Below are 24,796 nucleotides of genomic sequence, written 5' to 3' on the forward strand. Positions count from 1 at the left end.
TCCCCTGAAACTCTCCAAGGGGAAGTCTGCTGTGGTTCAGACATGTCATGGTTGCTTTTGCATAGGATGTAACAATCCCTCTCCTTTCCAAAACTTCAGGCTCTCAAAGGATGTTTGTCTTGTCTCCATAGGTGGAAGAAATTCGAGGGTTCATTGATAAAATTTCGGAGAACGTGGAAGAAGTGAAGAGGAAGCATAGTGCCATTCTTGCTTCGCCCAACCCAGATGAGAGTGAGTGAGGCTTGTTCTGCTTTCTTGTCTGCAGGGTCTGGGGGTGCTCGTGGCTGCTCTGTGAGCTTGGGCTGCTTCTGGGTGGACGGAGCACATGCAGAAGTCCTCTTGGATAGCTTTCCAGCAAGAAGCCACTGAGATGGTTGATGGTCCAGGTGAGGGAGGGATGGAACCTGGGCTTGGATGGAGAGCAGACAGATGGCTTTTTTTTTGACTTGAGAGGTGAGATTTCTGAGGCTGGTGGAGAATTCCCCAAAGGACAGGGGAATGTAGAAGCCGAAAAGAGCAAATGGCCTTTTTTAATCCAGGTGGCCATTTTTCTGTTCTGTTCTGTCCGGACAAAGCACTTGTTCTCTGTTTGCTTCTATGTCAAATATACTTAACTGCGGACAGAGCTAGTACTTCCAGTCTGTTGTGACTGGGAAGCAGCACTGCAAAGGGAGCTGCAGGAGTGTTTGAGAGGATGTGTAACACTGCCTACTTGCTCCCCAGCAATAGCTCCCAGCCTAAGATGCTACCTGGGGAGAATAAACGGATGAGGTGGTACTCGCAGCAAGAGCCAAGCACTGCCTGCTTGGCCTGAGAAACACTACAGGCTTTTCTGAGTCTGCAGGTATGCGTTTGTGACCCTGTCGTCCCTGTCCTGAAGGATGTTGCATTGCCGGCTGGCTACAGGGTCTGTCCCTTCGGGGCCTTACTGATGTATCCCTGTTTTCGTCCCCAGCCATGTGTTTCTGTGCAGAGGTTTGTTGCCAGGGACAGAAGTTAAGGATAGCAGTCCTCATAAGGTGGCAAAATTTAGCTCTGGGAGGCTGAGGGATCTGGCAGAGTTACAGCTGTTGGTGATGAATTCCCCTGTCCTGTGATACACTTGCTGCCGTGTGAACACATGGCTAGATAAGAGATCGGAGGAAATTCAAAGGAAATGTGAACCTGCAGAGCATTTACTATTCTGTTGTGGGCAGTGGGGTTTTCTTGGTGCAAAGATTTTCTGGGTCTGGTGTTTGCAAGCCCCTCCGTTGGGGAGCAGGCAGGACCAAGGTGCTGAGCTGTAAAAAAGAGGATGGAAAGTGGGGATGAACACAGCTAAGCGGAGCCTCTTGTCAGCGCGGCTGGACCCTGTGCTCCTGACGGGCTCTGCCGTGTGTTGTAGTGTATAGCAGGCAACACAGAAAATGCTGATCTTCGAGGGATGCTATTTAAACAGAAGGATCCCCCACTCTGCTGCACTTGGCTCTTCCTGAGGTCTTGCTGTGAGCTGATGCGGGTTCTCCTTTGCCCGCTTCCCTCTGTAAGGAGGAAGAGCTCGGGCAGCGCTGGTGACTGCGGAGCTGGTGCGGACTGCAGCAGCAACCGCCTGTGAGAGCGTCGTCTCCGAGCTGCCAGCAGCCTTTCCTCGTCAGCAAAAGTATTGCTTTCACAGGCCAGACGGCAATCGCTGATGAGCTGAGCGCTACCGTGCCGCCAGGCTGTAGCGACCCTGGGCAACGGTGTGAAAGGGGTGGAAAAGCTCAGTGAATGGCTGCTGAGAGCAGACCTGTCTTTGCATCTACCCTCACCCACTTTTCTTCATTTGCCCGATGCATTTCCATGTCTACTCGTGTCCTTCCAACTCTGACTTGTTTCTAGCAGTCCCAGGAACTGTCTATGTGTGCTTTTTTTGCCCAACTCCAAATCAAGAGATATTGCTAATTGCTTAGAAGCACCTGGCCCTCCCTGAACAACCTCACACTCCCCCCTCCAGGCAGCAGCTCCTCAGCTAAAATTCATTTAGTCGAGCCTGAAAGTGGGGGATTTTCTCAAGAGAATTCACGTGTCTTGGGCTGTTGCTCACCCACCCTCTAGGCTTTTTTGATTTGTGTTTGCACTGTAGCATTTTGCAGTATTTCTGTTTGTGTGTCCTCATGAAAGAGCTGTCACTGTTTTGCTTCTGGCTGTTGGGCTCATACAGTGTGCATCAGCACGGTGTCTGCTCTGGGTTGAGCCAGATCTCAGACTACAAAGGGCACTTATGGCCTAAAAATATAATAATCTGTTTAGAGGTCTGAGATCTGCCGCAAATAAGATGCTGTGACATTGACGTGACTTCCAGAAGCCTCTCAGAGGTTGGGAGTGCTCCTGGTTTTGTTTTACAGTGGTACCTTGCCTTGACATTGTAGCGAATCCAGTATATAATGCTAAAAGCCATTTGGGCAGCAAAAGGAGAGCCCACATCTTTTGAAGAAGTTAGTATTTTGTGACATCGTGGCCTGTCCAGAAGGTGCAGTGGGTCTAATTAGGTGCTGAATGGTATATGCCTCACAGCAAATTCCAGCAAGGCAATAACGAGCTGCTTGACCATGACAGACCCTTACCGAGCATGGTAAACACCAGGTTTTGTCTCAGCAGACCAGCCTCCTGCTTTGCAAGATTGCCCCAGCCGGAGCTGCAGGCGTGTGTATAGTGTCAGCTATGCTGTGGTCACAGGTGAGGCTGGGACAGGATATATGTACAAGGACTGGTGAAATAGGGTGTAAGCTGCTGTCTGAGGACTGCACCATTTTCCGTTCTGTTGTATCTGAAGATGGGACATTGAAAACAGTTTATCTGCTATTTCCTCAGGAGAGAGGAAGACTATGGATGTAGTTGTAGGGGTCAAAGTAGATAATATAGAAAGGCATTTAACTCCCAAGGCTTTTTAAAGGCAGCCGGTGCACTGTCTAATGAGACAGCTAGCCCAGGAGCTGTCCCACTACAAGTGTGGTGCTTGTAGCTTTTCGGTTCCCATGGACTCTGCCAGACTGAGAGTGGTGTAATTCTTTTTCCCAGTACTCTTTCTACCCCCAGTGTGGCATGCAAAGCATGGCAGAAGTTCAAAAACTTTTGGGATTAATCTCAGCTTTACTTTCATTTGAAGTTCAGTCCTGTGTTTTGGTTTGGGTGAATACAGGAATTATGCTGTTGTTTCAGGATCAAGGAGGGGTTGGGAGATGCTGCTGCTCTTTAATCCTCTGTGTTCTTGAGGATATTTATCTATGTTTTGGTGTCACTTAGCAGATTTTTTTTTGCCCTTAGGAGCTTTCATATATCTTAGCAGTGAGGCCATGAAATGTAGCTGCTGGGCTGATGCCTCTCGTTGCACCTTGACTCCACAATGGCGCAGAAAGGATGCTGTGACGAGCAGCTTTTAAAGGCCAGAGATGGATGCCCGGTCTCTGGCAAATGTGCTGGGGACTCTGAGCTGTGTTTTGCTAGTGTCTTTTGCCTTCCTGCTTGTCATCAGGCATTTCAAACCACCAGCCTGTTCTACCCTGAGCCTTGGTACAGGCAGGCCTGCGGAGAGAGGCTGTTTGCAGAACAGGCTGGATGAGAAAAATCAGCCAATAATTTGTGCTGGTGGGTAGAAAGCTCTGAAAGGGATTCTCTAGGCAGTTTGCACTCTTCAGACTGAGTCTGAAAGAAAGCGATTATCGAAATTGCTTTGCTGAGCAGTAAGTGATTCTGCAGCCAAGGATTATCCACGGCGGCATGGTGCCATTTAGCAGGAGCTGAGAAGCTGTGAGGGTGCTGCTTTGCTCTGACCTGGCTGAAGGGGAGCTTCAATCCTTTCCTGTGGTGGTGAATGCTGTGAAATGAGGAACCGCAGGTGATGGCCTGTCTGGACAGGCCCCTGTGCCCTAGGAGCTCCTCTCTGGGCTCCTGAGCCTGCAAAGAGCCTTGTTCAGGTGATTTCCATGATCTCTGCTTCAGTGTCCACCTGTGGGATTTTGAGGCCAGGGATGGAGTTGAAAGGCTTGGTGTCCCCTGCCTCCCTGCTGGGCTGTCTGACCTTGTCCTTGTCTTCCCCCCAAGCCTCCCTGTCCTGGTGGTCAGGGTCAGCTAGACGTGCGCATTGAGTCTTACTGGAACTGGAGGCTGTAATAATTAAGAATGCACAGGTTTGTTCTTAACCCAGGGGAGTTACTTTGAAACTAATTTCGAAATTAAGAAGCATGCTTTCCACGAGCTATGGGAAGGGGATAGAGCCACATGGCACTAAACAGAGGAGATAAAAGGCTGATCTTGGTGTATTCTCACTTCTCTTTACTTCTTACCAGTACTTTGAACTATGGTAGTGATCACAGTCAAGGCAAGAGATGCTGCTATCTGTAGGGACCAAACTCACTGGGGATTTGGGGTTGTGTTTTGAGAGTTGTCCCCTCTGGAACATTACATTCGTTATTTTTTAGTTATCTAAGTGCTTTAGCATCGTATAAAACATCCATTAAACCATCAGTGGGAAGTCTCTCTCCTTATTTTCAGAAGAAAGATACAGATTTCTAATTCCTCTCTGTAGGCAAATGTGTTCTGAAAGGTGCAGGTTGGTTTGTTGCATGGTAGGGCTCTTACATTCAGACATATGAACTGTTTAAACACATGGGAAAATATATCCCAGAGCTGGAGCATCTTGGAGTAAGGATTCAGAAGATAAAGGCAGAACTGGGCTGGTAATCTGAGAAAACACATTAAAAATGGCTTATGGGTCACCTTTGGCGCGTTCTGAGTGGCTGTATGCACAGCGTCTGCTGTCTGAATTGTTTGTTTTATTTGAGGTCTCTTATAGAGGAGAGAGGCTCTAAAGGTAAAATGCTAGAGAAACTTTTGTGTTAAATGATTGTGTGCGTTGTGCCTCCAGACAAAAGTCATCTTAGCCAGATGCAGGGTCCTCTGTGCTCTTCCATATAGCCTCTGTTGAAGCTGTTCAAGAAAGGGAAGTTCGGTTGTCCAGGGCACTGCGTGAGACTTGGATTTAGCCCGTGCACTAGAGGTGCTGGATTAGAACCTCTCCTCTGCAGAAAGGTTCATCTCTTCCCTTCCCACTGATGGCTCTTCTGGCTGCACAGATGGTTCTCAGATCTGAGTTACTACTGCTGCCGGTGCTTATTCTGGCATCCTGTGCGTGGGCATCTGGCTTGCTCAGCCGCTGTGGCTGCGAGGTTGCAGCCCGCTTGCCTGCATTTGCTTTGCCTGCCTTGCCCGGCTGCCGAGGGGCCGGAGCCCTGGGGCAGAGCAGTCGTGGAGGTGAGGAGGAGAGCAGCTGCGGGGGCTGCAGGAGCCCCGCAGCAGGGCAGCTTTACATCACTGCTTGGGATGCACTGAGAGAGGCCGTTTGCCCTTTAGCTGGCCCCAGGGCTCCTTGGGCTAGGAGGAGGATGTTGTTGCTATTCTTCCTGATTTGAATTGCCAGTTCCTTGCAAAATCTGTTCTTAAAATCCTTGAGGATGAACTGTTACCTTTGTTGTCACTCCTGCTGCTTGAAGTGGACTGTTATTTCATTGGTCCTTGGTTCAGGCTTGGTGACCAGAGGAGATGGCTTTGAATTGTGAGCCACCAAATGGAGGAGAATTAAGTAAGTGTTTCCTGGAGCAGTCAGTAAGGGCTTCTTTGCCGTTCATCTTCTCTGTGCACCGGTTTTTCTTCGTGGTTCCACACTAGTCATTCTTTTTCACTCTGTTATATAATAGATGGTGTGTGGTGAATGAATTACCTCGAGGAACATAAATCTTCAAATCTGAAGTCAGTGTCTTTCAGGCTGTCAGCTCAGTCCATTTCCAGTAGACTTCAGGAGGCTTGATAAATATTTAAAACCTCTAGGTAGGCCCATTATTGCTCTGCAACAGGACAGCAGAGGAAATTTGGTGTCACATGTGTTTAACTTCCAGTTTCATAGATTTAAGCTGCACAAGACTGAGGCTTCTGGATACCAGGGTGCAGGTCATGTGCTTTCTCCCCCCCCCCCCCCCCCTCAGGTTACAGAATCACAGAACAATTGATGTTGGAAGGGACCTATGGATATCATCTAGTCCAACTCCCTTACTCAAGCAGGGTCAACTACAGCACATTGCCCAGACCCTGGCCAGGTGACTTTTGAATATCTCCAAGGAAGGAGACCACCTCTCTGGGCAACCTGTTCTAGTGCTCAGTCACCCTCACAGTAGAAAAGTGTTTTCCTTATTCCCAGAGGGAACTTCCTGTGTTTCAGTTTGTGCCGGTTGCCTCTCATCCTATCTCTGGGCACCACTGAAAAGAGTCTGGCCCCATCCTCTTTACAGATACTTATACACATTGATAAGATTCTCCCTCGGTCTTGTCTTCTCCAGGCTGAAGAGTCCCAGCTCTCAGCTTTTCCCCATGAGAGATGCTCCAGTCACTTCATCATCTTAGTAGCCCTTTGCTGGACTTGCTCCGGTAGCTCCGTATGTCTCTTGTACTGTGGAGCCCAGAATTGGACACAATACTCCAGGTGTGGCCTCACCAGGGCTGAGTAGAGGGGGAGGATCACCTCCCTTGACCTGCTGGCATTGCCCTTCCTAATGCAACTCAGGGTACTGTTGGCCACCTTTGCCCCAAGGATGCATTGCTGGCTCATGGTCAGCTTGTCCACCTGGACTCCTAGATCCTTCTTTGCAAAGCTGCTTTCCAGCTGCTTGGTCCCCAGACGGTACTGGCGTGTGGGGTTATGTATCCCTAGGTGCAGGACTCTGCACTTGCCTTTGTTGAACTTCGTGAGGTTCCTCTCCCCATCTCTCCAGCCTCTTGAGGTCCCTCTGAATGGCAGCACAGCCCTCTGGTGTACCAGCCACTCCTCCCAGTTTAATCTCATCAGCAAACTTGCTGAGAGTGCACTCTGTCCCTTCCTCCAGGTCACTGGTGAATAAGTTGAACAATATTGAACCCAGTGTTGACCCCTGAGGTACACAGCTAGTTACAGGCCTCCAACAAGACTTTTGCTTCTGAGCACAACCCTCTGAACTCTGCCATTCAACCAGTTTTCAATCCACCGCACTGTCTGCTCATCTCGCCCATACTTTCTCAGCTTGCCTATGAGGATGTTGTGGGAGGCAGTGTCAAAAGCCTTTTTGAAGTCAAGGTGGACAACATCCACTGCTCTCCCCTCATCTACCCAGCCAGTCATTCCATCACAGAAGGCTATCGAGTTGGTTAAGCATTTTTCCCCTCTGTGAACCCATACTGATCACCTTCTTGTACTTTAGGTTCTGTGACTGCTGGATGAGATCTGAGTTATTTGGAGAGTGGCCTCTGTAATTTCTAACAGCACATCTTCTGTTAGAGAAATGCTGGTAGTCAAGGAGACAAATCATAGTTGCCCACCTTTGTATGATGGTTTTTAAGCAAAGCTATCTAGTGCTAAAAAAGCAAGATGCAGTTTTGAGTTGTTTCGATGTCTAAGCTCAGACCAACCACCACCAGACAGGCTCTCTGAGCAGAGTGCTCTGTACTTCCTTTAGCTATAACCTTGCAGCTCTGTGTATTCCTGTGGTGGATGTCGCAGCTCGAAGTCTGCCATGCTCAGAGAGGGTATTGCCGCTGACTCCGTTCGAATCACAGCTCAAGCTGGGGGGCCTCCGACGAGGGACGAGGGGGGAGAACAAAGAAATCCCTCGGCAATTATAGCTTTTTCAAATTAAGTTTCCCACCCCTCACGTGGTAGTTCAGACCAATAGTAATATTTGGGTCTGGGGTCTCCTGCTCCTTATTGGGTCTCATCACTGTCCCTAGGTAGGCTGTTTACTGTTGCCGTTTCTGCTGACAGGTGTGTCTCCATTCTTGGGTCCAGCCATTAGCTCTCAAGGTCCTGACAAAGCAGGTGATAACTCCAGCAATTAGCACTGTTTCAGCAGTGCACAGGAATGCAAATTGCTGGTAACGCCCTTATCATTCCCGCCTGCAGCAGCTCTGGGCCCTTTCTCACTGTACTAGGGAGTGCGGCCTAAGGCTTCAGCAAATTTAGCCACTCATGCCAAGCAGGTTTTGTAGAAGTTGTGCTAAAAACGGAGAATAATTTGCAGTCCAGATCCCAAAGTCTCTGCCCGATTGTGGTCTCGTTCAGTGCAGGCTCGGTGTGTCCCGGGTGGTCGCAGGGAGACCATCTCAGGGGTCGCAGCAGCCCGGTCCTGTTTCCGCCAGGGACAGATGGCTTGTTCGGGGTTGTGGCCTGCCTGCACCCCATGCACCAAGAAATGTTTAAGGCAAAAAATTCATTCATCTGTCTGCCACACCCCTTTCTGGTTCACCTTGCTGATCTTATCCCTGCTCTGCATCCTTGTCAGGAGCTGCTGTCTCCCCTGCCTGAACTACATCTCATTCAGGCCTGGCCGTGGTTGGTTTTCAGGGCAGGCAGGGTTGCAGTATTTGTGCTCGGTGCTCTGCAGGAACATGGCAAAGACTCCTCCAGCTCTGAGGAGTTTCTCCTCCTCAGCCTGGAAGAGAGATGGCAAGGTGGGGCCTGGCTCTGATAAACATAAAATCATGAGTGTCCTAGGGAGAGTGGACAGGGCCTGATTGATCACTGCATCTTCCAGTGCAAGACTAGGGATGGAGAACATGTCAAATGAAGCTAGGAGATGGCAGGTTCCTGCCAAAAGAGGTGTTTCTTCACCCATGGTGTAGTTAAGGCTCAGAGCCCTTTAGACTGGCTCATAAAAGGCAAGCCACTCTGGTCCAGGGAGTCCAAGCCACAAAATGCCAAAAATCTGGAGAGATACTTCTGTGTGCATGTGCTCTTCTTGTCCTGGTCCTTAGCATGTGCTCCCAGCTACTGTCAAAGGTAGGGCAGCAGGATCAGCGTTCTTATGTCCTCTATAAAAAGTTTATTTGCTCAGTGCCCTGATCCCCATTAAGGCTCTGTGCAGTAGCAGAGCTGCTCTCTTTACAGGACCCAGGAAGTGTGCATTTAATTGGGCTCTGCTAATTTGAGGAGGGGGAATGGGGAGCCCCATCTTTCCCCTCTGTAAGTCTACCCTGCTGCCTCTGACACTGTGGAAAAGGAGCCATTGTGCCTGCTGTCAGCGTGCTCTGCCCTGCTGCATCTTTGAGGCAGGTGCGTGGACTCCAAAAATAGAAGCTGTGTCATTGCAAAGGTGTGCTGTGTGCCAGCAGCACTGTGCACGGGAAGCACTCAGTGTGCTCCTCGAGAAAGGGATGAGGAAGAGATGCCGTCCACTCCCTTCTTTCTGCACACGCTGCCTTCACGTGTTTGATTCCCCTTCACCTCTTGGATGTGCTTGTAAGGAGGGAGTTGGGAGGAGTGCTGCTGGGAGCAGGGCCCTGTCCTCCGCTGTGGTTTCCTGTGCAGGGGGCAGTAGGTTTGCTCCTACAATCAATTCTGTAGGATAAATGAGTTTCTGTATTTCATGGCTCATTTTTCATTTTCTGAGGGTTATTTGCAGTTTCCTATTTTGCATGGTTAGGAGAGGAGGGGATTTTATTGTGCATTTCCTGGTAACAGCTAGTTCAAGGGGGAGTGTGGTTTCCGAGTGTCAGAGCTGGGATGATGAAGGACTTAAACCTTCCTTCAGTGCCGAGCAAGATGCGTTCTTCAGTCTTGCGTCAGGAGGTGGGAGAAGGGCATTCGCAGTACATCTTTGTATCTGCTCTGGGTGAACGGTGCCCCACGCTGCCAGCACTGCCCCGTGGGAGGGTAGCGCTTTCTGAGGAGCAGGCAGGCCCTCACTGCAAACGTGGGTCTGAGATCCGTGCTTGGCATTTCACGGGGGATTGCTTCCCACCTTGCTTGCGGTAAGGTGGAAGGACCAGGCTGATTCCTCTGAAAGGCAGAGCTGCCCTTTGGAAAGCTGAGGCTGTGCTAAAAGGCTGCGCTGGGCCGACTTCAGGCTGCTGCTGGCCAGCGAGAGCCATCAGGCCAAGCGCTGAAGCTGTGCAGCGCCTCGCGGCAGGGTGTTTGCACGTTGGCCACAGCACCAGACCCTGCTGACCTGAGCTCTGGGGGTGGGTGGGTTGTCCTGGCCGGGCCACCTGAGGTCTGCTCCTTCCGAGACTGAACCTTTCTGTGGAAAGGCGCCTTGCGAGGGAAGGCTGAGGAACATGGTGCCGTGAGCAGGAGTGTTTGGGGGAGAGGTGGTCCAGCTCTGGCAGCACGTCCTCCGGTGGTGGGGCTGGCAGCTCCAGCCGCGGTGTGCCTGTGGATGGGAAGGCCAGCGTGTGCCGCTTTGAAGCAGCAGTGAATGGGTAAAGAGACTCTCTTTCTGCTCATAATTGGGCCCATATAAATCAGAGGGCACAGTGTGAAGCCTGAGCCGCTTTATTGGAAAGCAGCAGGAGAAAATCAGTCCGTTTTTGCATTCTGGGGAGGAGGAAATGGAGTCCTCTCCGGTTCTCCCCTGGTGCTCAATAAAGCTGCTGCACCTGGGGAAGGCCCCGGGAATGATCAGCCGTGGGTAGAGCAGCTTGCAGCTCTGAGCAAGCAACGTGCAAGACAGAAGTTCCAGGGGTGTCTAATCCACGAAGATGGTAATTCCTCTGGAAGCTGGGGGAGGTGCACATATACAACAGCAACATGGGCTTGAGAGTACAGGATGGGGTGGGAGTGGAGAGGTGGGGCAGACTGACACCAAATGATCCTTGAGAAATGCCTTTCAGCAAAGGGATCCATGAGATTAACAGATAAAAGGTGCCGAGGAGCTGCCCTTCAGGAAAGGGCTGTGGTTCTGCAAGACCCTGTGCTGGGTGCTGGGGAAATGCTACGAAATCCTCTTAGAGTCAGCATTGCGTTTTCTTTCCCCCAAAGAGTGGGGACCCGTGCTGCTCCGTTCTCCTGTGGAGCCCCTTGCACGCTGTGCCAGGGCCCAGCCGGTGGGAGCTGCTTGCGAGGAAGAGCTGGCTCGAGCTTGCTTTCCAGGGCTGCTTTTTCAGAATGTCCTTGTTTAGATCAGGATTCCTGCAGGTGTTTTCTCCTTCCTCGAGGGCAGTGGGAAACTGTGATTTCACAGTGCTAAAGAGCGGGGGAGGCCACTGCTTTGTGCCTTTTGGTTCCAGAGTCAGTGCTGGCCATGAAGCCCTTCGGGAAGGGGGAGTGATGTGCCTAGCCCAGCCTTCCTGGCTGTCGTGGTTCCCCGCTGACACTTGTGCCTGAGGTGTGCAAGGCAATTCCTCCATACGGTAATTTCCAGAGACACGACTTCACGTCAGAATAAATGAAGCGAGAAAGATCTGCGGGACTGGCTTGCTTCTGAAATCCCCATGTGACTCGGACCCCGGGGCGGTTGCGGTTGTCTCGGGGATCAGGATGCCTGTCCAGTCTGTGGAGTCCTTTTATGGATTGCCTTTTGTCTAGCTTTGGCTTAAACGGGCTGTCCTTGCTGCGGGCTGTCGGGGCTGTGTTCAGTGACCCTGCGTGGGAGACCGTTTGGTGGGACCCACTGCTGCTGAGGTCTGTTCAGCTGAAAAGTGCTGTGGCTCAGAGGAAGCCCCCCCCTCCCCCCCTTTTTCTCCTAGGTGGTCTTGCTGGAAATGTCACTCCGGTCACCGGCTTCCTGCAGAGTGGCTCCAGTGCCTCGTTCTGCCTTGTCTTGTGCATCCTGAGCAGACCTACATTAATGATGCCTGTTGTTGTTATGATAATGTCTGAGATGTGCCGAGAAAAGGGCCTGTGGTCATAGGGTGTCTCTGGGTTGCTCGGTCCTGTCCCTGTGTCTCAGGGAGATGCGTTTTGTAATCCTCGCATACGTTTCTCCAGCTCCATCTTGAACTAGTTTTATTTCTTGTCCCTGTAATTCCTGTTGAAGGGCCATTCCCTCGCTTGCCTTGAGTGGTCAGGATCCATTTTCTTGCTTCCAGTCTCAGTTTATTTATGATGCATTTAAATATCAATGTCATCACAAGAACAAATATATTTAGCTTAAATAGCTGTTTGCCCTTCTGGCTTTATTCTGTAATGTCTATACAGCAGATCCTTGGTTTTGCAAGGGCTCTAAGCAATCCCTGCTGTTCCTGTCGTCCCACTCCCCTTCCCTGCCCTTCTGCGGTGCGATTTTGTCTGTCTTGCCCCCTGGATCCTGAGAAGCTGGTATGGTGCTTTCACCACTTCACGCCAGGGAAGGGCTGAGTGTTTGCTCGGTCTTGCTTCAATCTCCAGCTCAGCTTTTCAGCTGAACTGAGGTTTTCCACAGCTCGCTGTTGTGTGGGGGATTTTGCAGCTTTCATTTTCAAGGGCCAGGGTGTACCTGGAGCTCTTGAGGCCGCTTGTTTGCACAGCCCTGTTTCCAGGGGCTGAGGCCATGGCAGATGTGCTCTCCTTTGAGGGTGGTGGGTGGGAAATGTTTCCTTCAGGTTTCCTTTTTTGGGGTCTGAGCAGTCAACCAGTCTCCAGGATTTTCTGGGGGTAGATTTCTCTGGCAGTACCTGCCTGCGCAGAGTGAATCGTGTGGTCCCTTCCGCTTCCAGCACTTGAGGTTCACGTTAGCAGAGCACATCTTTGGGCTGAGCAAGGACGTACTTGAGCACACGCTGCCTGGGGGAAATGTCTGTTCTGGGCCGTATTCGACCTGGCTTGCAGTCCTGTGAGGAGTGTGCCTCTGCAAGACCCTGCTGGACTTGATGTGGAGACTTGCCCTGGAAGTGTTCGTGCGGGCCTGCCCGGGCGCAGTGGGGGGGAGCTTCCCGTGCCTGCAGTGCGGGGGGTGATGGGCAGAGGGCCCTACAGGTGATGAGAGTTTGAAAGAGATGGGCATAGCGCTAGGGGTGCTGGGGCCAGCATGGTGTGGTGGCATGGGGGTGGCACGTCTTTGTGTGTGGAGAGACACGCGACTGTACGACGGGGTTGTCGAGACGACCTTAGGCAGGGGACTGGCTCAGCCAGCTCACAGTGCAGTCGGGACTCTCCAACCTGCCAGATCCATCCAGGGGATCCTGGCCTTGCTTTTGGGACACCCACTGGTGCTAGGGGTAGCATGGTCGGGGAGTAGGGAGAGATCTCACAGAGCAAGGAAGACGTTTTTGTGCATCGTTGCAGGAGCCGTATGGTGCCTCTCACCACTCCTTCCCAGATGCAAGGCCTGGGGAAGAAGCTGGCAGGATACGTCCTTTCAGAGCTGAAGCAGCACAGCACGTCCTGCAGCAGTTGCAGCAGACCTCGTGGGTCTGCTCTCCGCTCCTGACGGAGCAGGGGCGAGCACGGATGCTGGGCTGCCCAGTCTGCACCTTCCCTGGCCACTGTCACTGTTCGGTGTGGACCTGGGGTAAGGCCAGGCTCCTGCAGTCGTGTTGTGCCTGGCGCAGTGGGACCTGCTCTCTCGGCCCTTGGTTGCTGCCGTTGTAAATGTGATAAGCAGCAATATCTCCTGTTACTGCCCAGCAGCCTAAGTGCTGGCAGCCGTGAAAGTTGCAGAGGGCGAGCAAAGCTATTTTGTTGAAATGATGCCGTATGGCCGCACGGAAGAGCGTGCGTTGACTTCCTGTGTGTCGTCCTAGCGTTGCAGTGCGGGGCTGACTTGCCAGGCTGTCGAACATCTCTTGTCTGTCTCCTCTCTCTGCTGTTCCCATGTAGCTTTTTCATTTGCGTCCCCTTGACGTGCCACGTGTTAGTCCAGGTGAGATTCTCTTCTTGCCGTGTAGCTACTGTACAGCCCTCCCTGCATGCTTTAGCTCTGTGATCTTTGGTGCCTATTGTCTATTCTGTCATCCTGAACAATGCTAGATTATCTGAATGCAGAGTAAACATTAATTAACTGTAGCCTGATTCATGGCAACATAAAAAATAAGCTGCTCTGTAATTATTTCTGCCTTAATTTAGACCAAACAGTTAGTGGTCCTCCTGGAAGACACATGCTGACTGCAGCAAGCTACTTGCAGTAAAAAGGGGGAGTTTTGGTGAAATACCTTTTGCTTGGAAAAACAGAGCATAACTCCTTTGGTCTGTGCACCCCGTTGCACCCCAGAGCCTGTTGTACTACGCTTTTGCCTGGCAGTGTCCTCCCGGGAGGCTTATTTCTGAGCGAAAGTCCTTTCTTGCTGCTAGTTATTGCTGCCTCTGTGCTAAGAGGAGCTCCTGTGTCTGGTTGGCTTAATGTGACTTGCAGAAATACAGCCCCGTGACAGTGACTCTGACCCTGTTTCTGTTGCCTCTGTCACATTTGATCTCCGCTGTGCTTTATACCCGAGTCCTCCGAGGTGGCTTTCTGAAACATGTCCTGAAGGGCTTGGTGGTGGTGCGGGGTGTATGCGTGTGTGTTGGGAAGGCTGTAGGCAGGTATGTGCTCCCTGCAGGTTTCCAGATCATATTCTGGCAGTTAAACTTGTGTTTTTTCTTCTGCTTGGGTTTGTGCAAGATGTGCCCAGTCCTGTGCTTTCCTGGGTGACTGCAGGAGTCCTGAGCTGCCCTTTTCCTGGTGAAATGGAGTAGCCGTGGGCTTAGGTTGCTCTTCTGTTCAGGAGAGGTAATTTCACTTACGAAAAAGAAGCGCAGAGAGAGACAGAGCGAGCGAGCCCCGGAACAGACTGGCTTCCAGCAAACGGCGGGTTTCTTGATCTCTGCTTGGCCCTGGGTAGAAGCAAACAGCCCTCGGTATGGGACGATGTGGTGCTGTGGCTCTGCAGAGCCCCACGGTAGTACTGCTGCCTGTGTCATGCGTTAATGCGTCCCTCCACTGACTCCTATCGTGTGCACGCTATTTAGTCCTGTTCAGCTTCTCTTCCTTTCAGGCTCAGCTGCTGCTTTCTGGCATTTGCTACATCTTGAGCTTTTACTCAGGTCAGGGCAGGTGGCTGCGTGGGCCGGACCTTGCATCTGCCACCTCGCTGGGCTGCAGGGTGACCTGCGAGTGGTCCTGGGGGAGGGACGGTGAGGCTGTCTGCCATCTCCTGCACAGTCTGAGCCCAGCTCTAGCTGTATGGCCTGAGGAGTTCGGAAGGAGGGAGGAAGAAGGAAGAAGAGCAGGAATGAGTGGTGATACAGCAGCTGCAAGGGAGCCGAGCCTCTTGTAATGCCTTCCGGAAGGGTTTAATCCTTCTAGCCTGGTTGGCCTGGGCTGGACAGACTGAGGCTCTTACGGCAAACTGCGGCACCATTTCAGCAGGCTGGGTAACTTCCTGAGGCATTTGGCCATGTGGTTGTCATCTCCCTTCCCCAGTGGATTTGTGGGGGCTGGTGCTGGGTGGGCTCAGGATGCCAGGATTAGAAGTGCCCCCGGAGGCAGCCGTGCCTTTTGCATTAGTGAGGATCTTTGCTGGCCTCCAGGGAGACTGCAGGCTGGCCTCGTTGCCGGGGCGGACGGCGGTGGCCCTCGGTAAGGGGGAGGAGAGGCAGTAAAGCAGGATGCAGCACTGATGGGAGCACGCGTGATGATGTGGGAGCGTGTGCTGTGGTGGGCGCTGCCTCTGTGCGCGTGTTTGGGAGTGGGGCAGCGTAACCCCCAATCAGTCTGTACTTTGGACAGGTCTGAGGAGAACAGACCTGCTGACAGTTTCTTTTGACTGTGAGCAGCCTGGATACCCATCCCATCCCCTTCTAGGCTTGTTGTGCCGTGAAAATTACTATGATTTCTAATACTTTTAGCACTTAGGCTCAGAGCTGGTGGGGAAGCAGGCGAGGGAAGTTTGAAGGCGAAAGTGTGAAAGAGCAGAAGCTTTTGGGGCTTCTTTGCACAGTGCTGGGAAAAAGAAATGGTAGGAAGATCAGAAAACTTGGTAGTTATCATTCAGCAACAAAATTCTGGGCTTTGGAAGGAGTCACAGGTGATGGTTTTTTGAGCTGGGTTGTGTGCGAGGTCAGACTGAGTGATATGAAAGGTCTTGTGACCCCTCAATGCTACGGATGGTTGACATAATCCAGGGCATAAATCTTTGGTTGTAAAAAATGTGTGTGTGCAAATAGTGGGATCTCTGGAGCTGCAGCTTTTGAGGTATGAGAAAAAAAGTGAGGAATAACACAGCAGCTGCTCACCTGGCTGCTCCTCTCTTGAAAATCATGCCACTGTTTGAGGTTTTCTTCCGCTAGACCTTTGCCCTGCTGAATTGGAGCTTTCTCTGTCAAATGCTGTTGTTGTCCTCGTTCCTCTGTTCTGTCTTTGGCCATGTGGGGAGAGGAGCTCGCTTGCCAGCTAGGAAGTTCTCTGGTGTTTGTGCAGTGCTCAGCCCTCAAGGGATTTTGGTCAGAGGCCGTAACCCAGACTTACTGCAGCAGAGGTATTGATAATCCATGGTGGTGTACCTGGAAAGCACCTTCTCAAGGATGCAGACTGCGACAAAGCAGTTGGAGCCTGGCTCCCGATGCCAGCCCGGTGCACAGTGCAGGACTGGGGCAGGGGACGGGTGAGTCCTGCCAGGCACGCGTGCACACGTGACGTTTGAGGTGCTGGCGCTCTCTTCCAAGTCACGTTCTGACTGCGCGAGCAGCTCCATTGCCCAGCGGGGCAGCTTGTCTGCTGGTGCTGCTTGCTTCCACTTGGAGCTGGTGCTTTGCAAAGATCTCCTGGAGGTGCCGGCTGCCTCGAGCTGCCTGTGCAGATGAGAGCAGAGCTGCTGGGGTGGAGGGAAAGGGTGTTCTCCAGCAGATGACATGCAAATCCAGTGGCATACGCTTTGCAGCTGGATCTCGACTTTCTCTTTGTAAGTCTCAATTGTCTTGAAGTTGATGCAGGGGGATAATCCATTAGTTGCTGTAATGGGTTTAGGAGGGCTGGGATGAGTGAGCTGTAAATCCTGTTACTGTGGTTTACTGGGATTACTTTGGCATCGCTGCTTGTTGCGAAGCTGGGAGGGTTTTGTGCTTTCTAGAAAGGCCAGGAGCAGGCGTGCAGCCTGCAGGCCTGGATCCTGCCGGCTTTCATAGGCGTGGGCTGGGAGGTCTGCCACGTGGGGCTGCGTGGTGTGGCTGGCCGCTCAGAGAGGCGTGAAGAGGAAGGGTGGACGAAGATCCTGTGATCTCCTGGGCTGGTCTCCTCCGTGTAACTGCTGGGCTGGGAGGACGGGAATGGCCTTTTTTCACCCTGCCAGGCAGGGAGATGGATCCTCCCATGGGTGCGCTGAGCTTGGCCTCGTGACAGCACGCTGGGTCTCGTGGAGTCACCCATGGGCTGGCTCTGCACCTGGAGACCCTGCTGCTGGGACTGCTGCAGCAAGGGGCTCCTGCTGCGGAAAGCTTAAAAGAAGTGGCTTTTACAAAGCTGTAACTAATTTATTTAGATGTGAAAAAGACTGGGATCATGAATTGGAAACTGCTGGAAACAGCTTGGGGGGAATTGCTGGTAAAAACACATCTGCATTGGGGCAGCTGAAAAAAATAGCATTTGTATAGGTGTCTCTGTAACCTTTACCTGTGTGCGGCAGGTAGCTGTGTGACGGGGAAAAAGGGAAAGAGGAGGAAATTTTAGGCTACAGAAGGAAGCAAGTGGGCAGAGCAGGAAATCAGGGCTGCAGGATTCATAAATTTTAAAGTGTGGAGGAACAGGAGTGATCCTAAAATTGCAGTTTAGGATGATTTCAATCTGGTGTGCCAGCACACTGAAAGGCTGTCATTATAGTAAAAACAAGAAGGTAAAAGTGTTCAGTAAGTGGGTTTTTGGGTAGGAGGGGAGAGTGGTGGGGTGGAGGGAAGCCAGGAGGTATTTCACGGGATGCGGTGATGACATCTATTAGGTCCCTGAGGCTGTGTCTTCTCCCAACTGCACAACCCCAGCTGCATCAGCCTCTCCTCTCAGGGCAAGTGCTCCAGCCCCAACCACCTCGGTGGCCCTTTGAACTTGTCCTATTTATCGATGTCTTTCCAGTATTGCAGAGCCCCAAACCAAACAAGATATTCTAGATGTGGTCTAACAAGCGCTGAGTAGAGGGGGATCGTCTCTTCCCCCGAACTGCTGGCTGCAGTCCTCTTCATCCAGCCCAGGATGCTGTTGGCCTCCTTCAATGCCAGGGCATGCTGTTGGCTCATGTCCTGCTCACTGTCCCCCAGGGCCACTTCTGCAGAGCTGCTCTGCAGCCAGGCAGTGCCCAGCCTTTATCATCGCAAGGAGCTCTTCCTTCCCGGGGCAGGACTTGGGGTTTGTCCACATTGAATTTCATGAGGTTCCTGTTGGCCCATTCCATAATGGTGGAGCCGTATTGCACACACATTTCCATCGAGACAAAAAGTGCAAGCCTCTAAAAAAGGGGAAAGGAAGGCAAATACTGAAAATAGAAAGAATCTCTACTATTGTCTTGGAAACTCTAAAGTATATTATATCTACAGTGTTCAAAAATAATATACAGAAGATATGTTCTGTATACAGAATGTTACAGTGCGGTAAATGTTAGTATGGTAAAGAAAGAAATTGGAGGAAGGTTTGGAAAACAATCCTGAACGTTGTTTAAAAGGTAGTTAACACAACACAGTATGGGTGTATATGTCTGCAGTAATCAAGTGTTTAAATGTTCCTAGTCTTTCCAGTGTTTGTTTTAGGAGATAATTTTATGTGGATATTTTCTTCTATTTCCCCTCAAACGTCCAAAAAAAAAAAAATCTCTGTAGTTTTATTGCCTTGCGACACCGCCTACCTTCAGCATGTACCACCTGCCTACTCTCCTCGCATGTCAGCCCAGCCAGCCCCCTTTCCTCCCCGGGTCTGTGCTTGCTGTACACCTCCTGCGCACACGTTTTTGATCCCACAGGCCACTGCTTGCATGCTCGCTCTTGGCTATGCTGCTGTCCTGTCCCAGAGTCCGGCCGTCCTGGCTTGTATGTCCCACCTTGTAACGTAGGTTCCTCCACAGCTTCCTTGATAGCAGCTGCAAATAACAATTTCCACTGCAAGTTGGAAAGATGATTAATCACTGCTGTCTGTCTGCTGTTAATTGGGAAGCCTGTGCAGAGCTCCTGGGAGCTGAGAATTAGGAGTGCTCCCTGCTGCAGCCGGCTGCCAGCCCCGACCCGTCGAGGCAGAGCCATGCCTCCTCCTGCCTGGATGTCCACGCGGGGAGGACGGTTTGGGCCTTGCCATGCGCATGTCTTGGATGCAGAGCCTGCGTGTCTGTGGGACGTTATCGGCTGTGACTGTCACCCTCGATTTTTCTGAGCTGGGGGACATTAGTGGTTGGGAGCTGCCCCAAAACTTGGTTTGGACTTGGGGTTTATTTTTGTTTTACTTTGTCAGGCTCCTTTGCTGCCTCCCAGGCGTGCCTGGACTGGGTGACTTGTGGGAGCTGTGTGGCAGGTCCTGCCTCTCTTCTTGGAGCTCTAGGTGCTCGTGTAGGGGATGCATGAGTAGGAGGAAGCTTTGCAGGCCTGGCCTGGAGGTGTTTTGGCCTCATGCATATCATAAAACCTGGACCAGCGTCCCTGGCTTTGCTCCTCCACTGTGGAGACGGACTTTGCTGCTAGACAAGACACCACCTTATCTTGAGTTAAACATACTGCTGGTGATGCTGAAGCTGTTTGCTCAAGGAAGGCACACTGAATAGCGGGGGCTGTTATTTCTTTGCAAGTGTGGGGATGAAAAGGGAGCTTGTGGATGGGTGATAACTCTGGGTGTGAGGGCAGCAGTACAGCGTCTATCACGTCTGCCTACAGAAGGGAAAAAGCTGAGTTCTGCTATAGAAATGAATCATGGTGTCCAGCGAGATCTGGACCTAATGTTGTGAAAATCGGCATTTATCTCTTTCCTTTCTCCTGGTCTTAATATATTGCAAACTGCCCATTTGAGATTTGTAGCTGTGCTGTCTGTACTGCGATAGCCCTCGGGCTGCAGAGCAGACTGGGATACTCCCCGCTGCCTGGTCCCAGTATTGATGCTGTGGTTCTAGCACCGAAGTGCTTGGTCTGACTTGAGGAGCCCAGGAGAGGTAGGCCAAGTCCGGGTTCAGCACAAGTGCTGTGCAGAGCTGTGTTTGGGCCAGCCGGTTTCTCCTATTGCAAAGTACATCTTTGGTCAGTGGTCTGCCTGCTTTCCCCCAGCCCCAGTGAGGCAGGGAAAGCTGTGGCTGTCTGGCTTTATTCCATAGGCAGCAGGGAGTGTGGGAGAGGCTGGCGAAAGAACGTGTAAGGTTGCTATAATCTGATTCAGTAAGAGATTACTGTCATTGCTTTGAGATTGGAGAGGCCTATTTTCACACCGAAGCAGATTACTGGAGAAGTGCCTGGATGCTGCCAGATGGGCTCCTCGCACCGAAGCAACCCCAATGCCTTTTCCACCTCCGAGCGTTTTGCCCTGGAGGCTCCTCTTAGTCTTAAGCATAGACAGGGGTCTCGGGGCTCCCTGAATACTCGGAGCTTGCAGAAGGCCCTCTTGGATCTGAGGGGATCCTGCAGGAGCAGAGTTGTGGTCCTGAGCAGCAAGGCCTGGGAAGTCTGTTTGAGCCAAGGAGAACAGGGACTGGGAAAGAGCCGCTGCCGCAGGGAGCTTCTGCCAAGGGGAGAGCCCTGCTCCTTCAGAGCCCGTGTGCAACCACCAGCAGAGGAGCTCCCTCAGCTGCAGATGCGAGGGGCTGCTCTCAGGATGTCTGTCGTATCCTTATGCCCCTCTCCGCTCATCCAGTACAGGCCACACTAGGCAGCGTGGAGGGGAGGAGGCTGGTTTAGGTGGAGCCTTTCAGCAGGACGGAGCATGCAGGTACGACTTCAACTCCCTCCAGGAGTGACTTGGCTGTGGGGACAGGAGATGTCAACAGTGGGATTGGAGCTAGGATTCCTTCCAAATTCTGTCTGCTGGATTTCCAAAGGACTCTGACTTGAATTTTGTTTAGAATCCTGTTAGAGCCCCTCCCTCCTCCCCCCCCCCCCCCCCGCCCCAATCCCGGATCCCGTATCTGAACATCAAAGAAAAGATCCTGTAGCAAGAAGTATGGGTAAAGGTTTGGTGCTGTTCCTCAGTGGAGAAATCACGTAGTGCAAACTGAAGCCTGTCTGTTGCAGTGTGCTGTGAAATGCACCTGGTTACCATCTGAGAAAGCAAGAAAAACACTGTTTTGGCCATTATCTTTCTGGGTAGCTTTGGGGTTGGTTAAAACTCTAGGATGTATGAGGTCTCCAGGCAGGGATGATCTTTGTGAAGGCTTGATCTGTTTGAGATTAATAATGAATTAGTGGCTCACTCATTAAGCAAGGTGAGCTGTGGGCCTTGGTCCCCAAGCTTTTCTCCCTTAGTTCTGACATGGTTTTTGGAGATGCCCTTAATTCCCTTCACACGTAACCAATCACTGATATCAGCAATGATTTAGCAGTCGTGCTGGAAGTTCTTGCCTGTGAGAACAGATCTTTTATTTCTCTTCTGTAGCAGGTTTGAACCTTCAAGGTCACGTTCAATTCTTTGTTTGCCAACAGCGGTGGCTGTGGGGAAGTCTGCAGTTGTCTTCCAGGATTGCTGCCACACGCACACGTTCTTTACAGAGCCTGTTTGTGGTGTTGCAGCATACACTAGAGCTCCCTCCACCCCCAAGCTTCACTGACTGCCACTTTGGAGGCTGAGGAATTTTTCCAACCATGCAGTGCCAGGCGTAGTGTGTTTTTTATTCTTCTCATTAGCGGAGAGCGGGGCTCGCTCGTGGGAATCGATAGCTAACAAGGCTTGGCAGGACTGGCCAGCCCTGTGCTTCCCTTGCAGCGGGAGAGAGGATGGGTGTTGGTGCAGCCCGTGCCCCACATTTATTCCTAACTATAGTTTTGGAGGAGAGCCGAGGCAGTAGTATCCTCACTGACCTGGGTCACCATGTCCAGGAGCAGACTCGTTCCGCTGTGCTGCGGGAGGAGAGGGAGGCGACTGGGTTATTATCTTGTATTCTTTTGGAAGTGATCTTTGCCAAGAATACGCGGCGCTCAGCCTTCCTTCGAGCAGCAAGGTGAAATGTGTGCAGCAAAACAACAGGGAGAGGGAGTCTGTTACTGTCTTATGCTGCCAAGGCAGCAGAATGGCTCTGAATTTTGAATCTGAAGATTTAACCAAAAATTATCCTTTGCAGATAAGGTCCCTGAGCCTAATTACATGCTGTGCATATTTATGCTCTTGGCAGCTTGGTCAAGTCCCTCTAAGAGCACAGATAGACCTCTAATTCTGTGAATCCTCAGGGCGCTTAAGGGGACTTTCTGGCAGAAGTATCATAGTGCTCAGTTCAGGGCACATGAGGAAGCCCACAGGCTTCACTAGTGGCATCATGGGTCCTGTGTCCTTGCAGATGCTTGAGTGGGTGGCCATGTACTTGCCTCAAGTCTGTTTTTTAAAGGTCTTCTCCTCCCCCCCACCCCCCCCCAAAAAAAGAAACAAACAAACAGTGGTCTATCATTTCTCCTGCTCCTCCTTTGCCGGCTGTCTTTCAGACCTAACTTGGGTGCTGGAGAGGTGGCAGGAGAGGAAGAGACCGTGTGGCTTGCAAGTGTGCCTGGGTCTGGGGAGTTTCCTGGCTCTGATGTCAAGCCCCCATGACCCCTTCCTACCCTTCTAAGCTGGCTGATTTTGTAGGCATTGCTCCTGGAGGCTGTTTCTTTAGAGCAGAACTGTAGGATGGGGGCCCTGAGGTATTTTCAAGTTAATTTGTCAAATGGGTTTAAACAAGTGATTTAAGGGTAGAGGTGATTAAATGAGCAATAGGGAAGTGGGATATCAAGGGAAGACGCTGCCATAATCTAGGATAGTTGCTGGTTCTGAGCTAGAGATTACTCAGAAGGAGGAGAAAAATCCTGTTGACTTGTCACTTAGCTTATTCCCCTGCAATTTGCTGCTTAATTAAGAGGTCTTGATCCTGTGTCTTTAAGTCGCTGTTCACTGGCGTGTTGCACATGCTCTGCGGCTTTGTGTACAGTAGGGCAGCAGGGAGCCCGCAGTGTTGCTGTGGCTGACACAGCTGTCCGTGCGCTCCCCAGACCCCCCTTACTTGCTCAGCGCCTGGCCCTGCCTGGAGGAGCTGGGCTGCCGCTTGCTGGCAGCCGTCACCACCGCACGACGGTGTTGGTGCCGCTCTGGCAGCGCCGCTGGTGACAGTCTGACCGTGCCGAGATCCCGTGCGTGGCACTGCTGAGTAATTTTGCTCACACTTGAGACTTTCTACATAACGTGGCTCTCATAGACGAAACTAATATAGTCTGTAAATTGCTGGGCTGCTGCTTTGGAGACCTACCGTGTAGCTAGCATACTTCGGTTCCTTCCTTGTTGGTGATGGCGTGTGGTGTTTGCTCTAGTCGTGTTTGGAGACAGTAACTCAAAAGGACGCTTGGGCCAGAGGAGTGTTACCATAAAACCTGACCTGTGACTAAAAGATTGGAAGCAAAGTTTGGGCTGATTTCCAGATGCTGCCTCATGGAAACAAGGAAATTAATTGCCAGTCAAACTGTCACCTCGTTAGTAACATCTGCACTGTATTAGTGATATCAAGTTGCTGACTGGTGAACCCTGGCTCACCAGAGAGGTTTAAGATAGAAAAACTCTGCATAGCCCTTTCCTCTGCCTTGTCTCTCGCCCCAAGATGTGTTGGGCTTTTTTTTTTTTTTTTTTTTTTTTTTTAATAGGGACTTCAGCTCACTTTAGCTCAGTTTTGTCTGTGCTTTCCTTGATGGCGACAGATTTGGTCCAGGTCTCAGCTGGCAGACTCTTCCCTCTCTGCTTTTCTCTGCCTACAAACATCAGAGCGCTTGTTCTATTTTTCATGTTGCTTCTGAAGACTCCAGAGATGAGTGTCTCCAAGTAACTGTTGTGTGGAATTAGATGTGATTTCTTTTCCAGTGAATTGTTCTTGACGGCTTCCTGAAAGTTGGGCTTTCCCCACTCCTCCCCTTACCTCATCTGCCTCTAGGAGGAAACTTGTTGTGATGCAGTTTCAAGGATTAATACCAAAGCAGCAATGAGAATCTGGTTATACTTGAGCTGAGCCTGCTTTCCTTGAATTCAGTGCTGCCTCTTGTGCTGTCAGCTGGTATTCCTCCATTGAACAGACCTCTCTAGCCTTAAATGTCCAACTCTTTAATGCAAAAGCCATGTTTGTATTTATGTGATGTCTTGGACTACAGACTGTCATATAAGGTCCCTTGTGGGCCTGGAAAGGGCTGCTGCGTTAGGCAGATGTTAGGGTAATGGCGATTTTTTTTTTTTTTTTTTTTTTTTTTTTTTTGTGGCGGAGCCCCCTCTACAAGGTGGACACTATTTGGACCTTGTGTGGTTTGTGAGTGGTACTTTGGAAAGTTGCTTTTCTTCTGTCTTTTTGCAGCAAAAACCTTACAATAGTAGTGGGCTTCAAAATATGCGTTCCTGTCTGCTGATTGGGTTGCTCTGACAGAGAGCTGGAGTCTGGAAGCGAGCGTCTATTTGTCAGTGTTCACTGAGTTGGGGAACTTGGATTCGTTGTTTTCCAAATGGAAGTGCTTTTGAAAATGAGTAGTTTATGCTGAGTAGATGTCTGCTCCAGGGAAGAGGTGAACAGCAGAAAGAGGTATCTCCTCCCAACAGCTGGAAGGTGCCAGTTCTCTTCTGTCATCCAGTCCTTTGGTCTGATCATGATGAAAATGATATTGTGCTCTTGGCCCATCTTATAGCAGCACAGCTGAGTCTGGCTTTCCATCAGATAGAATCTAGTGCTGGGCTCTGCAGTACAAGGGAGATGGAGCTACTGGGGCAAGTCCAGCAAAGGGCTACTAAGATGATGAAAGGTCTGGAGCATCTCTCATAGAAGGAAAGGCTGAGAGAGCTGGGACTCCTCAGCCTGGAGAAGAGAAGACTGAGGGGGGGGTCTTAACAATGTGTATAAGTATCTGAAGGGAGGGCGTAAAGAGGATGGGGCCAGACTCTTCTCAGTGGTGCCCAGTGATAGGATGAGAGGCAACAGGCACAAACTGAAA

The 24,796-nt window shown here is 51.1% G+C and overlaps 1 protein-coding gene across 3 annotated transcripts in view; it reads left to right on the plus strand.

The window, feature by feature from the left end:
* Window positions 1-24,796, plus strand: part of STX1A (syntaxin 1A) — a 120,951-nt gene that overhangs the window by 28,672 nt on the left and 67,483 nt on the right. For all 3 annotated transcript variants that reach the window (XM_064523510.1, XM_064523512.1, XM_064523511.1), the window contains exon 3: window positions 132-231. In XM_064523510.1, the coding sequence (XP_064379580.1) occupies window positions 132-231 (100 nt within the window). The remainder of the gene's footprint in view (window positions 1-131; window positions 232-24,796) is intronic.

The sequence above is a fragment of the Dromaius novaehollandiae genome, chromosome 19, assembly GCF_036370855.1.
Source record: "Dromaius novaehollandiae isolate bDroNov1 chromosome 19, bDroNov1.hap1, whole genome shotgun sequence".
Lineage (NCBI taxonomy): Eukaryota > Metazoa > Chordata > Aves > Casuariiformes > Dromaiidae > Dromaius > Dromaius novaehollandiae.